The sequence below is a fragment of the Trichechus manatus genome, unplaced genomic scaffold (genome assembly GCF_000243295.1).
Source record: "Trichechus manatus latirostris isolate Lorelei unplaced genomic scaffold, TriManLat1.0 scaffold00076, whole genome shotgun sequence".
Classification (NCBI taxonomy): domain Eukaryota; kingdom Metazoa; phylum Chordata; class Mammalia; order Sirenia; family Trichechidae; genus Trichechus; species Trichechus manatus.
In genome coordinates this window covers 2176830-2198942 of record NW_004444012.1, presented here as the reverse complement: position 1 = coordinate 2198942, position 22113 = coordinate 2176830, and the positions used below count along the sequence as shown (strand labels likewise).

The window sequence follows — 22113 nt, the reverse complement described above, 5'->3', positions numbered from 1 at the left end:
CCCCTCTCCCCCCCTCCCCGCCCTCGTAACCATCAAAGAATGTTTCTTCTGTGTTTAAACAGTTTTCTTGAGTTCTTATAATAGTGGTCTTATTCAATATTTGTCCTTTAGCGACTGACTAATTTCACTCAGCATAATACCAGGAAGGCATTCTTGACATCTTTCTCCCGCATGCCATGTCTAGTCCATTGGGGAATCCTGTCTGCTTTAACTTCTGTTTTCACAGTAGATCCAGGTTCTGATGACCAATCCTTGTGCTACTTTTTCCACCTTCTTAAGTTCCGTCGTCTCTCCTGGATTACTGCAGTAAGCCCTGCTAACTCCCACTAGCCGGTCTACCTGCTCCCACCCTTGCTGCAGTACTGCAGCCATTTATTCCCTCACAGCCCAGGGTAGGTCACCTGACTCCTGACTTCACTCTGAATGAAAGCCGAAGTTACTGCATTGTCCTGCAAAGCGCTGTATGATCTGTTCTCAGCCCACCTCTTCTTCCTCGGCTCCTGCCCTCTTGTCGCTCCCTCTGCTCCATCCACACCGGCCCCTCACTGTTTGTCACATAGCCTCAGAGCCTGCACCGGCATTTCTTCTGCCAGGAGTGTTGTTCCTCCTGTAACCTCATAGTTCTCCTTCTCACCTCCAGGTCCTTACTCCAAAAACATCTTCTTCCTGATCTGTGTAAAATTACACCCTCACCTTCACCACTCTGTAGCCTTCTGACCCTGCTTTACTTTTCTCCAGAACACTTTCCACTTTGTATGTTATATAATATAATTTACTCTTTATCTTGTTTTTGTCCAAGTCCCTGTCTGGAATGTAAACTCCACAAGGGTAGAATTTTTGTCTGTATTTTCACTAATGTGAAAAAGCCCTGGCATAAAGTAAGCCCCCGGACTTATTTTTTTTTAATTAATGACTATGGGAGATTGTTTTTATTTTAATCAAAAAATAAGATATCAGCTTACAGTTTTCAATAGCATGCACGTGTATTTATGTTTGTTATGAAGTTGTTTCCCAATTAGATTATTTTTAATCTGCTGTAGAAGATTTTGTTAACTACAAAAAACTACTTTGTCTTAATATTTCACATTAACTAAGTTTATTTCTTAACCAAACTCTTTTTCAATTTTTTTCTTCTGTACAGAATGGATGTTCATGTTCTGGTGTCAACAGATGTGAAAATGTTGGTCGGCGACTTGCAAACCAACAAAGTTTAAAAAATGGGATTGAATCTGTAAAAACAGGTCTGCTTTTTAGCCCAGAAATTGATGAAAGATTAACAAAGAAAGGTACATTTACATGATATTGTTAGAGTTTTTCCTCCAAAAGCCTGTTTTAGTTGCTTTTTAATGGTAAAATATATTAATTTGCCCTGCGAGAAATTACAAGTTCGTGTCTGAATAGTGAAAACATTTGAATTGGCAACATATTTTCAGTCAACAGTTTGAGGATGTGTATAAATGTAAATAGAAAACTATTTGATGTTTTTATATTAAAAAATTTTTTCTTCTAATATAAATCTTTGATTTATTGGAATTAAATGCTGAATACCTTTATTTGTCGTGTGTTTGAGTAACATTTCAGAACTAGGTTGAATATAAAGGATTAAAAGTACTCAACTGCTTTATTTCAGGTTCGAAAAAGATCAGTAAGTCTGAGGAAAACTTGCTAACTCCAGAACGACTGGGTGGAACAAACTATCGAATGTCTTGGACAGGACCTAGTAATTCAACTTTTCAAGAAGTAGATGCAAATGAAACATCTCTGATGGTGGGAAATCTCGAGGTGGTAAACTCATCTTTGGAGCCTGATCTAGCGGCTGAAAAGTCATCTGTGACTTCATATGAACTCACCCCTTCCAGTGTGCACAATAAGTATAAAGGCAGTGTAATTGGAAACACCCTTAGTGGGGATGAAAGTAACTTGACCACAGAGACCTTAGTGAAAATTCAGAAAGCGTTTTCTGAATCCGGAAGTAATCTTCATGAGTTGATAAATCACAGGCAATTATCAATAACTAACGTGGGGAAAGTAGAATTAAATGAAACGTCTTATGTAGAATATAGCCCAGAGAAAAATCTATTTGAAACTCATGATTTGACTGTGGTAGAATCAGAGGAAAAGTACGAACACCACACTAGTAAAGAGGAAAACAGTTTTTCAGAGAGAGGCTTCTCACTATATCAAATGCAAAACTTGGGCAAAGAAGCAACTCTAAAATGTCATGCAACTCAGATGAAGATGGAGCATGAAAAAGGTGTTTGTTCAGACACACCAAAAGATTATTCCAGCAAGCACGAACTCCCCAGGGATAAACAACTAAAGAAACAGGAGTCCCCAAGAGATCAACTAAATCCTAAAGGAAAGGAGGATGAGAGACCGATCGAAGAAAACTTAGTAAAACGTGCAGCTGCTGGGGCGGGTGTGACTAAATCGTCTTCCTCAGAGCACGTCCCATGCCGTGTGACAAACGTACCAAAGCCTCAGCCTGTGAGGATTGTTAAACAGCATTCGCTGGTGAGAACACGCTATGAAACGGTGTCACAGAGTGTCCAGGTGACAGAGCATGGCAAGGTTTCAGACCACATACAGTGGTTTAATCAACTCTCTTTAAATGAACCGAATAGAACCAACGTGAAGTCACCTCTCAAGTTTCAGCGTACCCCTGTTCGTCAGTCTGTCAGACGAATCAATTCTTTGTTGGAGTATCACAGACAAGCTGTAAACCACAAGTCGGCGAGTCATGGGGATGCTGCGTCTCCTCTGGTTAAAGCAGTGAGCTGTGACAGTGCTCTTTCTTGGGTAGAAAATGCGTCCTCTATCCCATGTAACAAATCAGGTGTTAAAGAACAGAAATCTATGTCGCACGAACAGCCAAATGTTGATGCAGTTTCAAAATCAAGTATGGAGTTAACTTCTAAATCTTCCTCAAAGACGAAGAGGCACCGAGACCTGGTGAATGCTTCTCTTGGGTCTACTAGGATTTGTAAACAGGAAGTGGTATCTCACGACCTAATTAAGGTTCCTTTGGATGACGTTACTAATTATGATATACTAAAATCTGTTGTAAATAACAATACAGCCTTTTCTCCTGGGGTAGATAACAGAGGCCTTAGGAAACCATCAGAAAGAGAAAGGGCTTGGTATAAAGGTTCTCCAAAAGCTCCTATTGGAAAAACTCAGCTCCTATCAACCAGTAAACCTGTAGACTTGTAAGTGGTAAATGGTATTCTTGTTGTTAATGTAAAGAAAATTAGCAATCAGAGATAGGACTTGCAGAAATAATCCACACGTTACTTTGTAGCTCAGGATGATTATTACATCATAGTTTTTTCTCTGAAACATTTTTATTTCACTGTACAAGCAACTTGGATTTTATACTTGTATAAATGATGACTTGGTTTTTCTTAATTACGGCAGTATTTAAACTACTTTTAATTTTATTGTGATCTCTTAAAGCAGAGATACATGTTAGCTTTTTAAAGAAATTGTTGGCTGAATGTTTAAGTAATTGACATTTGAAATGTGCTTGAATTTTATTTCTGTGTGTGATAGAATGAGTGGAGGGAGCTGTGCCCATTTGCTGTGATTCCTCCTGTGTCAGATCAGGTTTCCACAGACATACCCAGACATGGAAGGGGAAGAGATAAACCCTGCAAATTTTATTTCTCCACTTATATAAAATTAATGTTTGTTGTCTTTACTCAAAATTCCTAGAAATTCATTTACTCAATAATATCCTAATACTTTATTCCTGTTTGGGACAGAGTTATTAGGTTTGTATTGTCTGTAGATTTGTACAGTGTATGCATTTGAACTAAGAATGACTAAAGCAGAATAATGATTAAAGTGGGCTCCTCTATTACAATGATGGAGAAGTAATTGATGACCTTGAAGCCATACTATGTTTTAAGTTAATTTGCACAAATACATTTGTATCTGTTTTGTCCAATATAGAATTTTTTAATTATTTAAGGAGGAATAATTAAACTTGAAAGAAGTTTAATCAAGGTGATTTCTTATTTGCACATGCTTGATTTTAGAATTTCAAATAGTTGATGCACCTCTGTACATTTAGCTAGGATGAAAGTCTGCAGTGGTTTTGTCTTGTGTGTAAATGTTATTTATTTAGCATAGACATTAAAGAGAATTTTCTGGAATATGACTTGCCTGAGACCCTACTAGAAATTCAAAGTGGTTTAATACTTAACCCCAATTGTCAAGCAAATCCGTCTAAATTTACATTTGGAATTATTAAATGAAATCTTAGAAACTACAAATCTTTAAGAAAATAGTACGATGAACAATAGAACACACTGTCTAGGTTTTTGAGAAAAGAACAAGCAGGCAGAACCGATCACTTACGACTGTCCTACAGGTCAGCTGTTAGTGTGCCGCGTGGGGATGTTGGAGCAGAGCAGGACAGAACGGCAGGCCTGCTCAGAGCACCCGGACTTACCCATGAGGAAGTTCGCAATATCGAACGTCTGCTTTACAAAGTTCTGCTTGGCAACGGTATCTCTGTTTTATTTCAAAGCTGTTTCCTATCTCTATATTCATTCTCTAGGAATTAACCCTCGGTTAGAATTAGTATTTGACTATATAGAGCCTGTGAAAATCTATAAACATCGTGTTTACCTGTTGTCAAAACAGGTTTATAATAAAGACCAGGCATGCGTTTCAGATCTTTGTGGTATTTCCAGTAGGAAGTAGAAATAGAAAATATTCCTGAACGCTGAGATGTATGTTGCCTAGTTTAAAGCAATTTTTTTCCTCTAACTTTTGAACCTCTTAAAAGACATATTGTAGGGGATGGAATGAAATGGTAAATTGGATCACTGATTCGGGAGGAAAGCATATGAAGCTAACTACAAATCACCTGACTCAGCGGCTTTTCTGACGGATGAATCAATAAAGATGTTTGTTCACGAGAGAAAAACTATCCACATGTCACTCCGTTTTTGTTAGCTGAAAACTGCCATGCACAACAGGAATATGAAAATGAATAGTTTGGAGGTGTGGTAATTAGAGAAGGCATCGGGAAAGTTGAGTTTTAGACTTGACAGTCTCTGTTGTTTTTTCTTATACAAAATGGAGGTGATAATGTCCCAGCTTACTAACCTCAAGTGATACAGTAAATATACAAGGTACTTTACAAAGTTTTACACGTGCTGTAACTTCAAGAATTCTTTTCACTTTACTCATAAGTGTAGATGTCTAATAATTATCTTACAAGCAACAAATGGTACAGTCATACAGAACTTAAAGCAGTAGTCTGCTTGGCAACATTCTATAGCAAGTAAGAATTTAATATGGGATTGTGATAATCATCAAGCCCAGGATATAGCTGATAGATTTTTTTTTTTTTTTTAATGTGAAATTTCATGTGGAGCGCAGACATTTTGGAGTATTTCAGTCAAGTTTCCATTTACCACAAAAGCAGTAAATTATAATGACCTCCATATTCCTAAGCACAAAGTGAAGGTGACTGGACAATGTTAAAGTAAAATTCAGAATTGAAAACCACTTTGTGTGTGAATAGTAAATACTAAGGCTCACGTGGTCTTGGAGCCTTGAGGATAGATAATATAAGTCCTAATGACGTCACATGCATTGAAATAAGCAGGAAGCAGAGCAGCTGTGGAACAAAAGCTCTAGGAAGGGGCCTTGCTTGGCTTCAGACCAAAAGGCCATGTGTCGCAGGAATGAACTTGTCAGCCCTATTCATTGCGTGGAGTCCCAGGGTGGCACAAACTGTTAAGCACTCAACTACTAGCCAAAACGTTGGCAGTTTGAACTCACCCAGAAGCACAGGATCTGCTTTCAAAAGGTCACAGCCTTGAAAACCCTGTGGAGCACAGTTCTACTCTGCACGCGTGGGGTCACCATGAGTCAGAATCGACGCAACCACAGCTAACAACGGTGTTCTTTGCATAAATCGCTGTTGGTGGTAATGGATTTGCTGCATAGAGCTAAGGTAAGGAGACTGGGATTCTAACATCAAGTTATTTAGTCACTCAGATCTCCCAGGTACCCGACTCATCCCCAGTCCTCGATCAAAGAAATTTAAAATAGTGTTCATTATATGGCTTTACAGTTCAAATTTTATATTTGAACACATTTCAGATGTTCAAAACTGCACATAGTAGGTGCTGTATAAACCCTTACCAAAAAAACCAAACCCGTTGCCACTGAGTCGATTCTGACTCATAGCGACCCTGCAGGACAGAGTAGAACTGCCCCATAGGGTTTCCAAGAAGCAGCTGGGGGATTTGAACTGCCTACCTTTTGGTTAGCAGCTGAGCTTTTAACCACTGCGCCACCATAAACCCTTATTAACAGAAGAATCCTGAATCTACCTGGATGTATTTTCTGCAATATGCTGTAAATCCTGGGTCTCTTCAGGCCAAAGTTGGAATTTTCATAGATAATTGGTGTGAAGGTTTGGATATAATTCTCAGAACTAATATTCCTAGAGGTTTTCAAGTGTCCGTTGACGTATTTAACAGATTTTTCTAGCATCCTCGATTAAATACCTCTCCAGTGTTACTGATCAATGAAGGGGGTCATGAAAGCAGTGTGTACCTTATCACATCATTGCCACCATTAAAAGTTCTTGGGACCTCTTCAGCTTTTTGTCACCCCACACCGTTGCTTCTTCCGTCTTTAAGGCCAAGAATTTTTTTTTAACATTTTTTTTATTGTCCTTTAGACGGTTTACAGAGCAAATTAGTTTCTCATTAAACAGCGCACATATTGATTTATGACACTGGTTGCCAACCCCACGACATGTCAGCTCTCCCCTACTCGACCGTGGGTTCCCCGTTACCAGCTTTCCTGTCTCGTCCTTGCCCCTGGGCTGGTGTGCCCCTTTAGTCTCGTGTGGTCCTATGGGCGTGTCTACTCTAAGCCAAAGAATTTTTAAAGCTGTTCTGTAACGGAGGAGGAGACGTTTGTACGCAGAACGAATGGCGAGGGGCACATCCCTCCATGCATGCGCTCCGGGAGTCCCGGCCGGGCGGCCCGCACCTGCTGGAGGCGGGCCCGGGGCGGAGCGAAGAGGCGGAGGCGGTGAGGCCCGAGCCCCGCGCGCCCGGCTGCCCGATCGCCCTGCTCCCCGCCCGCGCGCCCTGCTGCCCGCGCGCCCTGCTCCCCGCCCGCGCGCCCGAGGCCCAGACCGCCGCAGGCTCCGGGCGGCCCCTCGGTGAGTACCGCGTGGATGCGGGCTCCGCCTGCACAGTGACTGCCCCCAGACCCGCGGCCCCTTTGGGGTCGCCCTGAAGGAGGGCTTCCTGCTGAAATCCTCCAGCTGGGGGAGGTCGGGGCCGGACACAGGGTGGGTGGGGGTCGGGGGCTTGGCTGTGCACAAGGAGGCAGGGGTGCCCAGGGAGATTGGGAGGCGCATCGGATAAGAACGGTGTCGGCAGGGGATGGAAATAAGACGGACATCTTGCATTCAGAGCGGACCGGAGAAGAGGGGGATGGATGGAGAGGCTGGCGCCTGCCTCGGGCCTTTTCCGTCACAAACGCAGGCTTTGGGGCTGCAGCCAAGAGCTGTTTTCAGCTCTTAGGGTAGCAAGGTTTTCTATCTAGAAGTGACTGGAGAAAGCCTTTCCTTTGACAGAAAAATATATAGGGGGTGTGAATATTCCCCTTTCAGGGAAGGAAATATGTGGTTTTGCCTCCTCAACCATCCCCCTCAAAAAAATAAAAAAGAGGGGTGATCAAAAAGAAGGGTTTGCCGGGCTGGTGCCTGAAGCATCCGCCAGTCCTCAGCAGGCTAGGCAGCTGCAGAGGGCGGGCGGCACTGAATACTGCCCCCTTGTTCTGAACGCATCGCCACAGGACCCCAAATTTAGGACAGGCGGACTCCCCAGACTAGGGTTCTCCCTCTCCCTCATCTGCTGTGTCTTCTTTGTGTCCTCGCCGCCCGTCGCCAAATTCTAATCTCCAGAACTGTAAAGATAAACAGGCTAGCCTGAGGCAATATTGCCAACACAACCATAGCAAACGTTCTGGGGGCTCACTCTGCCTGGCACTAAGTCCTCGTACATGCGTTTGCACAGTTATCCTCACAACAACCCTATAAGGTAGATACGCTTATTATCCCCTTTTTGCAGATGAGAACACTGAGGCACTCGCCAAGATCACCCACCTAGTGCAAGGCTGACCAAGCAAACCTCATCTCCCTACCAGATGGCAGGGCAGGGCCTGTGTGTGTGTGTGTGTGTGTGTGTGTGTGTTTACGTTCCTGTGAGGACCGCAAATAGAACAGGTGTTTGATAAGCTAAAACGTCCTTTTCCACCACCCCCATACCTTTCTGCCCTTCTTTACTGTTTGTTTCTCCCTAAGGCCTTCCTATTATTAGCCTTTTCTCCCCTGAATCTGGGAAAACACAAGATGTCACTATCCTTCTCCCCTTCTCAAAATTGAGGCAAGATGTGTTTTGTTTTTTCCTTTTCATAGCGGGAAGCGATGGTGAGGGTGGTTGGGTTGAGGTCATGCAGAACTTTCTGAGAGATGCAAGGATAAAAACAAAATGAGAATGAGAACAGGCACTATCAAGACCAAATTTACTTGCCCTGAAGGTCAGAAGAAGTAAATCAAAATCAGACTCCTCTCATGAAATTACTGCTTATGAGTAGATTGATTTTTCACAAGACTAGCTAAGGGCTGAGACAGATGGCTGGAAACTCTTGATCATTTTGAAGCCAAAGAGTAATGTGAAGGCAGAGGAAAAGGTTACTTTGGAAAAAATTCTCAGTGTTAGGAAAGGCAGACTGCCCGTCTATGGAGAATTCATCTGATAGTTAATCTAGATTATAACTATAAATCAAAAATAACTATAATTCTCTTTACATTAAAGCAATGGATTCCGAGTATATAGTTGTCTGAATCTGATATCCATGCTAGACTAAACCAAAAACCCTGTTGCGGTCAAGTCGATTCCAACTCATAGCGACCCTATAGGACAGAGTAGAACTGCCGCATAGGGTTTCCAAAGAGCAGCTGGTGGGTTTGAACTGCCGACCTTCTGGTTAGCAGCCGTAGCTCGTAACCACTGCGCCACCAGGAGGCCTGCGTCTGTATCTTGCCAGCTACCATTTTTATGGCAGGCTTGTCTCATTAGTGCTAAGACTGTGTTTTATATATATGGTTAAGTCATGTGTAAAGTGGGTTGTACCCCATATTTACTTTATATTTTGAAATATAAGTATATGTAAATGTAAATATGAAATTTTATACTTTGCAATATCTATTCTTCTTACAGACCATCGCAGCCAACAACATTTTTAGAGACACGACAGGAATTTCTTAAATCTTCTACCTATCCCTGAGAATGGCCCAGAGTTTTCCACCTAGGCAAGCTTCCATCAACATGTACAAATATTTGCTGCCCTTGAATGTTCTGTATAGTCTGTAAGTCACGAACAAGAAAATAAAGGCTATAAACATTAAAAAAAAAAGGGACAAGAACTGCTGTTCCAGGCGAGCCTTCCCAAGAATGCAAGTATGGAGGAACTGGATACCTCGGACTGTTTTGTTTCTTTAATACCATCCCACAGTAGATGTCCTGCATAGGGTAGACACTTAAGACAAAAGCAAAACTCTTAAAGATTTTATAATTGTGTCCCCTTTCTGGGTGGTCCTTGAGGTGGTTGCATGATCGTTTTATCACGATTGCCAATCGCGGCTAATCGCTAGATGTTTGGTCTTTTTTCAGCGGATTAAAAATGGTCTCCCGAAGGGTCTTTAACCTGCCGTCTGGCCTACTGTTTTGGTTGGCATTTGGATGGACCCCGACATCTGCTTATAGTCCTCGGGCGCCTGACCGGGTCTCAGAAACAGATATCCAGAGGCTACTCCATGGCGTTATGGAGCAGTTGGGCATTGCCAGGCCACGGGTAGAATATCCAGCGCACCAGGCCATGAATCTCGTGGGCCCACAGAGCATCGAAGGTATTTACCGTGTTCTGCCAGTGTGAAGTTTTTATAAGCATTTTAAATAGTTAGTACATTTTAGAGGGATTCTATTTCCTCTCCCCCCTCCACTTTCCCTTTCTTCTTTGTGTACACAGTGTGTACACACACACCCATGTGAGACCATAAATCCCGTGAGGACAGGGGCCTCATCTATCTAATTCCCAGCTCTCGCCCCAGCCCCTAGCACAAAATCTGGTACATAATGGGTGCTCCGTTAATACGTGTTGACTGAAAGAGGTAGCACCTTAAGATAGATTGGAACCCAGAACCCATGTTTTTCCCTACTACTGATCTTAGGGAAATTGCGTCCCCAGCTGGTTGCCTCTTAGAGCCACTACCAGGCAGAATTTGTAAACGCTTCCCGAAATGTAGGACCCGCAGGATCTGATTTGATTCTTCGGAACGACTCCAGATACACCCAAGAGGAGTATGAGCATCTTGTGATGCAGCATCAGACAGGAGCCTTATATCCGTGTCTTTTGCTTGGGTTCCTCTTGGGTTCTGAGTGATCGCCTCTCCCCTGAAGTGGAGCCCTAAAGCCATAGCGTGGTTGATTTAGGTGAAATGCAAAGGAGCACTTCCTTACAGTTCAATCATTGGCCCATCAGAGTGGGTCCTAAGGACAGCATATTAGGGATATGAACATTTTCTCAATATGTTCTCAAAACACATACCCAGCGAAATGACATTCCGTGGGGATTGATGATGCGTAATTTTGCCTGAGTCTGTGATCTCCAGAAAATGCTACCTGCCCTGGGGTCCTGTGAACACCATGAGTGTCTTGACACATGATTCACGTTTCTGTCTTGCTACCCTAGGTGTTTAAGCTGCGGAGTAAAACTAACTCTGTAGGGTTCTTGTCTATTTCAGTTGACATTTGATTTCAGGAAGGGGTTAAAACACGGTTTGAATCAGCAAGCATGCAACCCTAGCGTAGGGCTCGAATCAGAAAAAATCAGCAGGCTTCACGGCACCGCTTTTGGGGAGACCGAATCCTTGCTGGCACCTACCACTGTCACTTCAAGGTGCACCCATCCATTTCAGAGCAGCTGTGTTGAGACAGTAAATATCAGCCCTTTTAACACAGTGTTAGTGCCTGGAGGCCTGATCGTCTCTGCTGGAAAAGAAACAGCAACTCTCTGTGTTCATCAGAACTTCAGAAGCCTGTGTTCATCCACAGCCTCGTTTCATTCACTAGAATCCAACTATTTAGCCCCTGGGTGGCACCAACGGTTCACATGCTTGGCTACTAACCAAACGTTTGGCTGTTTATACCCACCCAGAGGCATCTCGGAAGAAAGGCCTGGCTAGCTGCTTCCAAAAGGTCACGGTTGCGAAAACCTATGGAAGGCAGTTCTACTCTGCAACATATGGCGTGTCTGTGAGTCAGAACCAACTCGAAAGCAACGGTTTATATGCCAGTCACTGTGCAGACGTCTGGGCAGCTCTGCCCTGAAACATTCACCGTCCTGGGTGTGTGTGTGTGTTGCGGGGGGCTGTTGTTAGTTACCTGTCAAGTCGATTCCAACTCATGGGGAGCCCACATGTACAGAACTCAACTGTGTTGCATAGTGTTTTCAAGGCGGTGATCTTTTAGAAGCAGATCTCCAGACCTGTCTTCGGAAGCGCCTGTGGGTGGGTTCCAACCTTTCCATTTGCACCCAGAGACTCCCGGGTGGCAGGGGTGGGGGTGGAGGGTGGGTATAAAAAGTTACTGCATCCTATCATGGCAAGTGTTTGGGAAGATGTATACAGCTGCCACGGAAGCAAGGAGTAGGAGTAAGTTATTCTGCTTGCGGGTGGGTAGGAGTGGTTCAAGGGAATGGTTCTTTGAAGAAGCAACATTTGCCTGGCTTCTAAAGTTTGAGTGAATTCATCTGAGGCAGCCGGGCATTCCAGGCAGAGGGAAGAGCAAGTGAAAAGGCATGGAGATATGAAGGAGCTTGGATTAGGACAACCCAGGATTAAAAATGGTGATTCCATTGTTACCCGTGGAGTAACGTGAGGGCGTAGCAATCCTGGGTCCCCTCTAACAATCTCTGTAAGGAATGGATGTTGGCTTATGTTTCAGCTTTCTGTTGCTGTGTAACAAATCACCACGTACTTTGTACCGTAGAGCAACACCCATTTATGATCTCAGTTTCCGTGGCACAGGAGCCCCCTGGGCACGGGTTAGCTGGTCCTCTGCTCAGAGTCTCCCCAGGCTGAAGTCAAGGTGTTGGAGGGACTGCAGTCTCCGCTGTGCTCCGGGTCCTCGTCCACCCTCATCCAGGTTAAAATTCAGTTCCTGTGGTTATAGGACTAAGAAAAAAACCCAACCCATTGTCATCGAGTCAATTCCACTCACAGCGGCCCTATAGAAGAGTAGAACTGCCCCCTAGGGTTTCCAAGGCTGTAATCTTTATGGAAGCAGACTACCACCTCTTTCTCCCGTGGAGCGGCTGGTGGGTTTGAACTGCCGACCCTTCTGTTAGCATGTGAGCGCTTTACCACTGTGCCACCAGGGCTCCCCTGGGTAATAGCAGTTCTTAAAAATAGAACTATAAACTAGCTTTTAAGTCTATGAGATAGTGTCTGTATAAATTACCATTAGGTTACTGAGGTCATATATCCCATTTAAAAAAAAGTCTCTCTTTTGATACCATATTCGCTCGCAGGCTGACCTTTCAGTTCGCAGCGGAGCGCTTAGCCACCGCACCACCAGTGCTCCTCTGTTACAGGACTGAAGTCCCCTTTTTCTCGCTCGGTCCCTCTCAGCTAGTAGAGGCTGCCCTCAGGTTGTGGCCCTCTCACAGCACGGCAGCTCACTCCTTCAAGGCCACGGGGAGAGTATCCCTTAGGTTTGCTAAGGTGGATCTCATATACTGCAACAATCGGGGTGACTGTCCCGTCACCTTTACCATCTAACAACGGAGAGCTGTCCCATTGTATTCCCAGTCCCTCGTCTCTCAAAGGGAGAGGATCATGCAGGGCGTGTACACCAGAGGGTGGGACTCAGGAGTCATCTTAGACTTCTGCCTACCACAGCCTAGATGGGTGTTAACAAAGAATAGTCCAGAGACGTTGGGGGACAAAGAAACAAAATAGGAAGTCCGCTTTGTCTCAGCCCGGGGCCCTGGCGTTTATTTTATTGGCATCTTATTCTTGTTTATGTGCACATAACATGGTTTCCATTCATCCATTTATTTGCTCCACAGCAGTGGGTGTCCAGACATTCACTCAGGCTAATTCCCAGACTTCCATGTAAATGAACCCCTGTTCATGGATATATGGAGTTTCTTCTATAACACCTTCCAACATTTATTTTAGGATTTTATTATGAAGACTCAGAAAGTATTTTCTAATTTGTATAAAAGAATATACATAATACATGTATCCTGGTGTAAACCTTAATACAAATCCAGCAGGTCATTTTGAGCACAGACTTTATTCTCAGGATACCTGGATTCGAATGCCAGCTCCATCGTGCATTAGTGGTGGGATCTTGAGCAAATTACTTAACCTCTCTGTTTCCACTTAGCCTGGAGGTAGGATTTAAATTCACTCATCTGCGAGGAGGTGATATTCCCATCCAGAGAAGACAAGATGAAGTTTTAGCCTGCGTGACTGTACTACGGTGAAATCATTTCTGAGTGAGTCTTCATCGTCATCACTGCAGATGAGAATTTCCAGGTCCAGGCCCCCACCGAGTCAATTCCAGCGTATGGTGACTCTATGCGTGTCAAAGCAGAACTTCATAGGATTTTCAATGGCTGATATTTTTCCTAAGGAGATGGTCAGGACTTTCTAGGTGTCTCTGGGTGGACTCAAACCACCAACCTTTCTGTTAGCAAACACATAAGCTGTTTGCACCATCCAGGGACTCCAGATGAAAATTAAGTTCCTGGAATGAGGCACTGGTGGTTCAATGGTAGAATTCTCATGTCCCACGCGGGAGACCCGGTTTGATTCCTGGCCAGTGCACCTCACGCACAGCCACCACCCTTCTGTCCACGGTGGATTGCGTGTGGCTGTGATGCTGAACAGGTTTCCGCAGAGCTTCCAGACTAGGGCAGACTAGGAAGAACGACCTGGTGATCTACTTCCAAAAACCAGTCAATGAAAGCCCTGTTGATCACGACAGTCAGCGATCTGCAGCCCATCATGGGGATGGCGCAGGACCAGACACCATTTCATCCTGCTGTGCCTGGGCTGGCTGTGAGTGGGAGCTGACTGGAGGGTAGGGCCCAGAGCAGCCTCGTTCATTCTTATAACCCCAGACCTAACACATGGCACGTAGAAGACACATGTCGGTCTTACTTTGTTCACTCTGATTCGGCTAATTGTATCATCCTTGGATTTTATTCATCTCATTAATGAAGATGCATATTAGTTCTAAGGAGCCCTGGTGGCCCAGTGGTTAAGTGCTAAGCTGCTAACTGAAAGGTTGGTGATTTGAACCCACCAGCTGCTTCTCGGAAGAAAGATGTGACAGTCTGCTTCCGTAAAGATTACAGCCTTGGAAATGTGTGGGACATTTGTACTCTGTCCTATAGGGTCACTATGAGTCGGAATCGACTTGAAGGCAATGGGTTATTTATAAGGCCCTATGTGATCTGTCCCCACACACCCAAATTCCCACGTTGCCTTCCTGCAATTACCCAAGTCTCATCTCCTGCTGCTCTCCTGGAGTCTTTTGGCGTCAGCCACACCAGCCTTCTAACTTTTCCTCAAACAGCTCCCATCTTATGGCTTCTGTACTTCCTGTTCTGTCAGCCTGGAATGTTCTTCCTCCACATACCACACAGCCTACTCTCTCAGCTCTTACAGATTTTTGCTCATCTTCCCAGTGAGGGGTTCCCAACCCCTACTGTCTTAGTCATCTAGTGCTGCTGTAGCAGAAATCCCACAAGTAGATGGCTTTAACAAACAGAAGTTTATTCTCTCACAGACTAGGAGGCTACAAGTCCAAATTCGGGGTTGCCAGCTCCAGGGGAAGGCTTTCTCTTTCTGTTGGCTCTGGGGGAAGGTCCTTGTCATCAGTCTTCCCCTGGTGTAGGAGCTTCTCAGTGCCGGGACCCCAGGCCCAAAGAACACGCTATTCTCCTGGCTCTTGTTTCTTGGTGGTATGAGGTTCCCCTGTCTCTCTGCTCACTTCTCTCTTTTATATCTCAAAAGATATCGACTTAAGACACAACCTAATCTTACAGATTGAGTGCTTCCTCCTTAACATAACTGCCGCTAATCCCACCTCGTTAACATCATAGAGGTAGGATTTACAACCCATAGGAAAATCACATCAGATAACAAAATTGTGGACAGTCACACAATACTTGGAATCATGGCCTAGCCAAGCTGACACATATTTTGGGGGGACACAATTCAGCCTGGAATGTTCTTCCTCCGCATACCACAGAGCTTACTCTCGGAACTCTTTCAGATTTTTGCTCGTCTTTCCAGTGAGGAGTTCCCGATCCCTACTTTACATTGTTTCCCCCAGCCCCCATCCCTGCTTTATTTTGTTTAGAAGCGCTTACAACCACCTGACATACTATATATTTTATTTGTTTATCCTGCCTTGCCACTCTTGGAGGTTCAGGTTTATTTCCCAATACCTAACACAGTGCCTGACACTCAAGAAATATTTGCTAAAGAAATGAATGAGCAGTGGGAACAGTGGACTACAACCGACTAGGGAGAGAATGGGAGGGGAGTAAGTATGATTTTCATGAACATTTACTGTGAAGGGCAGCTGAAAATGGTACAGCAAAAGTTGAAGGAATGTGGTATTAAAAGAGAGTTTTTTTGGTGTTTTTTTTTAAATGGGATATATGACCTCAGTAACCTAATGGTAATTTATACAGACACTATCTCATAGACTTGAACGCTAGTTTCTAATTCTCTTATTAAGAACTAATATAACCCAGAGGAGCCCTGGTGGTGCAGTGGTAGAGCACTTGGCTGCTAACAGAAAGGTTGGCAGTTCAAACCCACCAGCCACTCCACAGGAGAGAGATGTGGCAGTCTGCTTCCGTAAATATTACAGCCTTGGAAAGCCTGTGGGGCAGTTCTACTCTGTCCTATAGGGTCGCTATGAGTCGGAATCGACTCGACAGCAATGTGTTGCAATTCCAACTCATAGCGACCCTATAGGACAGAGTAGAACTGCCCCATAGAGTTTCCAAGGCTGTGATCTTTACGGAAGCAGACTGCTACATCCTTCTCTCGCGGAATGGCTAGTGGGTTTGAACCGCTGACCTTTTGGTAAGCAGCCAAGTGCTTTATAGGCCTATAAAAACTGACATTTCCTCTGAATAATAAGTGAAGCAATTAGAGGGTTGGACAGAGTGATGTGATCAGCCCTCATTTAAAAAGGACCACTCTGAATGCTGTGTTAAAGGTATTCCTGTAGGGAGGGAGGGGAAGTAATAGTCCAGGTGAGAGATGTGCTAGCCTGATAGCTGTGGAAGTGGTGAGAAGTGGTCAGACTGTGGGTTTATTTAGAAGTTAGAGCCTACAGGATTTGCTGATGGGTTGGATGTAGGAGCCGAGAGAAAGAGGAGTCAAAGGTGACACCAAGATTTTTGACTCAAGGAACTAGGAAAATGGAAGACTTCAAGAGGAGCGAGTTTTCATGGGAAGATCAGAAGTTCCGTTTTATCATGTTTACTTTGAGATGCCTTTTAGATTGTTCATACCAAGGTCAACGGCCTCCATGCCAAATTCACCTACATTCCTGCCTTCTTCAATACACTTGACCATTCCCTTAAAACCCTTTTCTTTCTTGGTTTTGAGGCCAAGATATACCAAGATGGCATACTTTTGGCTTTATTCATTCCCTTCGCTTTTTCCCTCTAATTATTCTCAGTTTTGTTTACTAGTTATCCTTGCCTGTAATGCAGTCTTTAATTGCTAAGTTCTCCGGCGCTCAGTGCTCATCTGCCTGGGTGACCCCATTCACTCTCTTGATTCTGTACACTGTGTCTTTGCCGATGACTCCAGTGTTTGTATATGCAGCCCAGATTTCTTTTTTGTGTAGCCACAAGCTTACATCATTCTCCAGACTCCCATTCCTTAATCCGGATTTCTGCATCCACCACCTTCCCCAATCTGTTCACGTCGTTCTTTTCTACCTCAATCAATAGTGCCACCACCTAGCCATGTATGCCCTGCAAAAACCCGGGAGTTATCTTTGTTTCTCTCATCACACATTATACCCAAATTATAAGAATTTATTTCATTTCTGTCTCCAGAATGTATCTGCGATTGGCTTGTCCTCTTCTCTCTAGCTCCACTTCAAACACCCTGCTCCAAGATACCGTTACCTCTGGCGTGGGTTTCTGAAATTGCCTTCTAACTGCTCTTCCTGCTTCTCCTCTTGGTCCCTTCCAAAGTGTTCTCTGCAGGAAAGGCAGAGTTGAATTTTTTAAATAAAAGCTTTCAATCAGATCCTGTCACTCGCCTGGTTCAAACCTAATCGGTGGCTTCATATCGCACCTTGAATAACAATAACGCTTCTTGCCGTGACTTACAAGGATCCACACGAGCTGATGTCTCGTTCCCTGCAGGCTCACCCTCTGGTGCTCTGTCCCAGGCACGCTGGCCTCCCCTCAGTGCCTCGGTCACACCAGTCTCTTCCCCCCTTGTGACTTTCACACAGCTTCCTCCCACTCTTTGCTTAGTTGTATCTTTCTCGTGTTTAGGTCTCGGTTTCAAAGTCACCTACTGAGCGATGCCTGCCCTCACCGTTCTACCTGAGCAGCCCCTCATTTTCTGTTGGACTGCCCCACTTTTTAAAGCTTCATGGCATTTCTTGTAATTAACAATGTTTACTGGCTTACTGTCCATCTCTCCCACTGGACGGTAAGCTCCATGAGGCTCCATCTGTTTTATTCACTGTTTTATACCCAGTCACATAGTAGGCACTTAGTAAATATTTGAGGAATGAATATATAATATCAAGGAAAAATAAATATTTCCAGTGGCAATAACACTGCAAACAGTGAGAATCCCAGAACACTTAATTGTGCTCACGTGGAACCTGTACATGGATCAAGAGGCAGTCGTTCAAACCGAACAAGGGGATACTGCGGGGTTGAAAGTCAGGAAAGGCGTGTGTCAGGGTTGTACCCTTTCACCATACTTATTAGATCTGTATGCTGAGGAAATAATCCGAGAAGCTGGACCATATGAAGAAGAATGCGGCATCAGGATGTGAAAGACTCATCAACAGCCTGCGATATCAACAGTGGGCTCAAGCATAACAACGATTGTGAGGATGGCGCAGGAACGGGCAGTGTTTCGTTCTGTTGTACGTGGGGTGGCTATAAACTGACTCAGCGGCACCTAACAACTGTTTGATATCTGCATCTGTTGAGACTTTTTTTCTTTTCAGTTCAAGGAAAATATTCTATTTTTATTCTGTGTTAAAAAAGAACCAAACCTATCTAGGTGTTCTCGCAATGAGTTCAGTAATACGTGCTCAGCAAAAATGTCTGTTTATGTAGACTGATTTTTGACTGTGACCATCACTGTGCGAGGTTTCTGCCTGTTGTACAGCTGTCTGTCTAGAAACAGGAAGGATATTTTGCAGTTCTGGGACTCAAACCAGCAGGGGGCAGCTAGAATAGAAGTTTATCTTGGAAGATTTCTGAAGCCTGGTAGCCTCCTGGTTGTTAATAGCTCTGAGTGGTCGCTGGGAAGAAAGCCATTTGCCAAAAACATCCAGAGAGGATTGGGGGTTAGTTTTCACTTCTCCCTGGGCATCTTAGACACGACTTGGTAAGCAGGATCTTTCACATCTATAAATTCTTAGCCCAAAGCAAAACAAAAACACGAAGTAAAGACAGTTGAACAGGGACCTACTTGGTGTTATATAGAGAAAATAGTATGTATTTTGATAGCTAGGAGAACTGGGGTGGGGTCTCGGCCATGCCATTTACTAGCTTTGTGTGATCTTGGCAACTTTCGTGATCCATCGTTTTCTCGTGCCAGAGGGGGGTTCCAGCTCACTGTCTGGGACAGAATAACTAGGTACTGTTAGGAAACCCTGGTGGTGCAGTGGTTAAGAGCTAAGCTGCTAACCAAAAGGTCAGCAGTTTGAACCCACCAGGTGCTCCTTGGAAACCCTATGAGGCAGTTCTACTCTGTCCTATAGGGTCGCTATGAGTAGGAATCGACTCGACAGCAGTGGGTTTGGTTTTTTGGTTGGGTTACTGTCATGGATTGAATTGTGTCCCCAAAAAATATCTGTCAGCTTGGCTGGGTCATGATTCCCAGTGTTGTATGATTGTCTACCATTTCGTCATCTGATGTGATTTCCCTGTGTTTTGTAAATCCTATCACTATGATGTAATAAGATGGATTAGCGACAGTTATACTGATGAGATCTACAAGATTAGATAGTGTCTTAGCCAATCTCTTTTGAGATATAAAAGAGAGAAGTGAGCAGAGAAACATGGGAACCTTAAACCACCAAGAAAGCAGCACCGGGAGCAGAGTGCGTCCTTTGGACCTGAGATTCCTGTGCCGAGAAGCTCCCAGACCAAGGGAAGATTGGTGTATCACAAGGACCCTCCTCCAGAGCCAACAGAGAGAGAAAGACTTCTTCTGAAGCTGACGCCCTGAATTGGAACTTGTAACCGGCTAGACTGCGAGAGAATAAATTTCTCTTTGTTGAAGCCATCCACTTGTGGTATTTCTGTTAGAGCAGCCTCAGATGACTAAGACAGTAAATGTACTACTGGCCTGCCTCCTCTCGCTTTGTGGATTATTGACAGCAGGTTTTAAGTCTTTAATGGCTTTCTCTGATCTTATTTTTGATGACTCACCATGTCAGCAATGCCGTTCAGGTATGCTGCGGTACCCCGTGTATCTCAGCAGGGCTCACTCGCCCAAGCTTGCTCATTGTCCCTACGACATAGCTGAATGACTAACATTACATTACTCCCAGAAGCAAGTACAGCCACCAGCCGTCCAAGGGACTAATTCAGAGAGCCATTCATTTTAACTTTAATTTTAAAACATTTTCTTTTTCTTTTTGCTTTCCTGTCCCCTCCTGCCTTCTCGTCCTTGCCCCTGGGCTGTTGTGCCCCTTTAGTCTCATTTTGTTTTATGGGCCTGTCTAATCTTTGGCTGAAGGGCGAACCTCAGGAGTGACTTCAGTACTGAGTTAAAAGGGTATCCAGGGGCCATACTCTTGGGGATTCTTCAGTCTCTGTCACACCAGTAAGTCTGGTCTTTTTTTTTTGTGAGTTAAAATTTTGTTCTACGTTTTTCTCCAGCCTTGCCTAGGACCCTCTGTTGTGAGCTCGGTCAGAGCAGTCAGTGGTGGTAGCCGGGCACCATCTAGTTGTACTGGTCTCAGTCTGGTGGAGGCTGCGGTAGTTGTGGTCCCTTAGTCCTTTGGACTCATCTTTCCCTTGTGTCTTTGGTTTTCTTCATTCTCCCTTGCTCCTGAAGGGGTGAGACCAGTGGAGTGTCTTAGATGGCTGCTCGCTAGCTTTTGAGACCCCAGACACTACTCACCAAAGTAGAATGTAGAACATTTTCTTTATAAACTATGTTACGCCAGTTGAGCTAGATGTCTAATTTAAAATTTATTGTGAGTTTCCCTCACAATTTTAGGCCACCAGATATCTAGCACACTACTATCCATTGAGATAGAAATTTATTAAATATTAGTGTTTGATAATTTTGAATAATTTTAAATCAGTACAGCCAAACATAAGAATACCAAAATTCCTTTGGGCTCCAAAATTTTCATATTAAAATAAATAGAACCAATATTATTTTCTTAATAAATATAACGTAGAGAAAGAGTCCTCTGTAAGACACAGCCTGTTTCAAGAAGCTGATCCTCAGAAAGCTTCTACTAGCCAGCCTTCGGCCTGGGTAAGGGGCTGCAGTGCCCTCTGTAGCCACAGGGTGGCAACAGTTGCTTCCCATTTGAAGGATGGAAGGCAGGCGGAAGTGAATACTGAAGACTGGTATCTGAACCTCCGTTAGTTCCTGCCTACCTCTCTGCAATGGAAGGAGAGAGCAGGGCTAACGTTGACCCAGGTACCCTGACTAAAGGCTGTTTCTAGGCTATCCCAATCCTGGGGGAACCAACCAGAACAATGGAACTGAGGGCTGCTTTAGGCTGGGCTGGGGCCTCCAGTTTGGCCCATAACCTTTGTGGTCACCTTGAGCCTACCCTTACTCCAAACCTTAAAAACATCGCTGGATGATTTATAGTTTTTTGTTTTGGACAATTGTCTGGATTAAAAAAACAAAAACAAAAACCAAACTCATTGCCATGGAGTCGATTCCAACTCATAGTGACCCTATTGGACAGAGTAGATCTGCTCTATAGGGTTTCCAAAGAGCTGCTGGTGGATTCCAACTGCTGACCTTTTGATTAGCAGCTGAGCTCTTGACCACTGTGCCACCAGGGCTCCATTGTGTGGATAGTGATAATAAATTCAAAAGGAATGTTGTTGCTGCGCGCATCAAGTCAATTCTGATTCCTAGCGACTCTATAGGACAGAGTAGAATGGCCCCAGAGAGATTCCTAGGCTGTAATCTTTACGGAAGCAGATTGCCAGGTCTTTTCTCCCATGGATAGGCTGTTGGATTTGAACCATCGACCTTTCAATTAGCGGCCAAGTGCTTAACCATTGCCCTACCAGGGATCCTTCAAAAGGAATAGGGGGATTTTTTTTTGCGGGGGCAGGATAGGGAAGATGAAAGTGATGACTTATTTTTATATCCTGTTTAAGATGCCCTAGGACATCCAAGGGCAGGTGATCTGAAGGCATTTAGATGTATGTGACATAGGATTGATGTCTGGGTGAAGAGATCAATTTTGGAGTCATCACCATGTTAGTGGTGGCTGACTATGGGAATGGATAAAGTTACCCTGGGTGAGTATCAAGTAAGACACAAAATAAAGAAAACAAGAATATAAGTATGAAATGCAACTGGCCTCCCAAATCTCAATTCTTCACCAGTTTAGACACTTCAAACATCTCAGCTAAACTTTTTTTTTTTTGTCAAAATTTTTGTTTTATTTTTTTTTATTGTACTTTAGATGAGAAACTAGTTTCTCATTACACAGTTAGTACACATATTGTTTTATGGCATGGTTAGCAACCCCACAACATGTCAAC

The 22113-nt window shown here is 44.1% G+C and overlaps 2 protein-coding genes across 3 annotated transcripts in view; both read left to right on the top strand.

Annotated features, from left to right (window-relative positions):
- ARHGAP11A (Rho GTPase activating protein 11A) overlaps positions 1-3628 on the top strand; it is a 30644-nt gene extending 27016 nt beyond the window's left edge. Inside the window, exons 11-12 of one of the 2 annotated variants that reach the window (XM_004380598.2) lie at positions 1142-1286; positions 1631-3628. In XM_004380598.2, the coding sequence (XP_004380655.1) occupies positions 1142-1286; positions 1631-3213 (1728 nt within the window). In that variant the 3' untranslated portion in view covers positions 3214-3628. Of the gene's footprint in view, positions 1-1141; positions 1369-1630 lie in introns of those variants that run through there. The other variant, XM_012556759.2, reaches the window with a different exon arrangement.
- A 6104-nt stretch (positions 3629-9732) lies between these two features.
- Positions 9733-22113, top strand: part of SCG5 (secretogranin V) — a 73272-nt gene continuing 60891 nt past the window's right edge. Inside the window, exon 1 of the mRNA XM_004380597.2 lies at positions 9733-9958. Within this exon, the coding sequence (XP_004380654.1) occupies positions 9733-9958 (226 nt within the window). The remainder of the gene's footprint in view (positions 9959-22113) is intronic.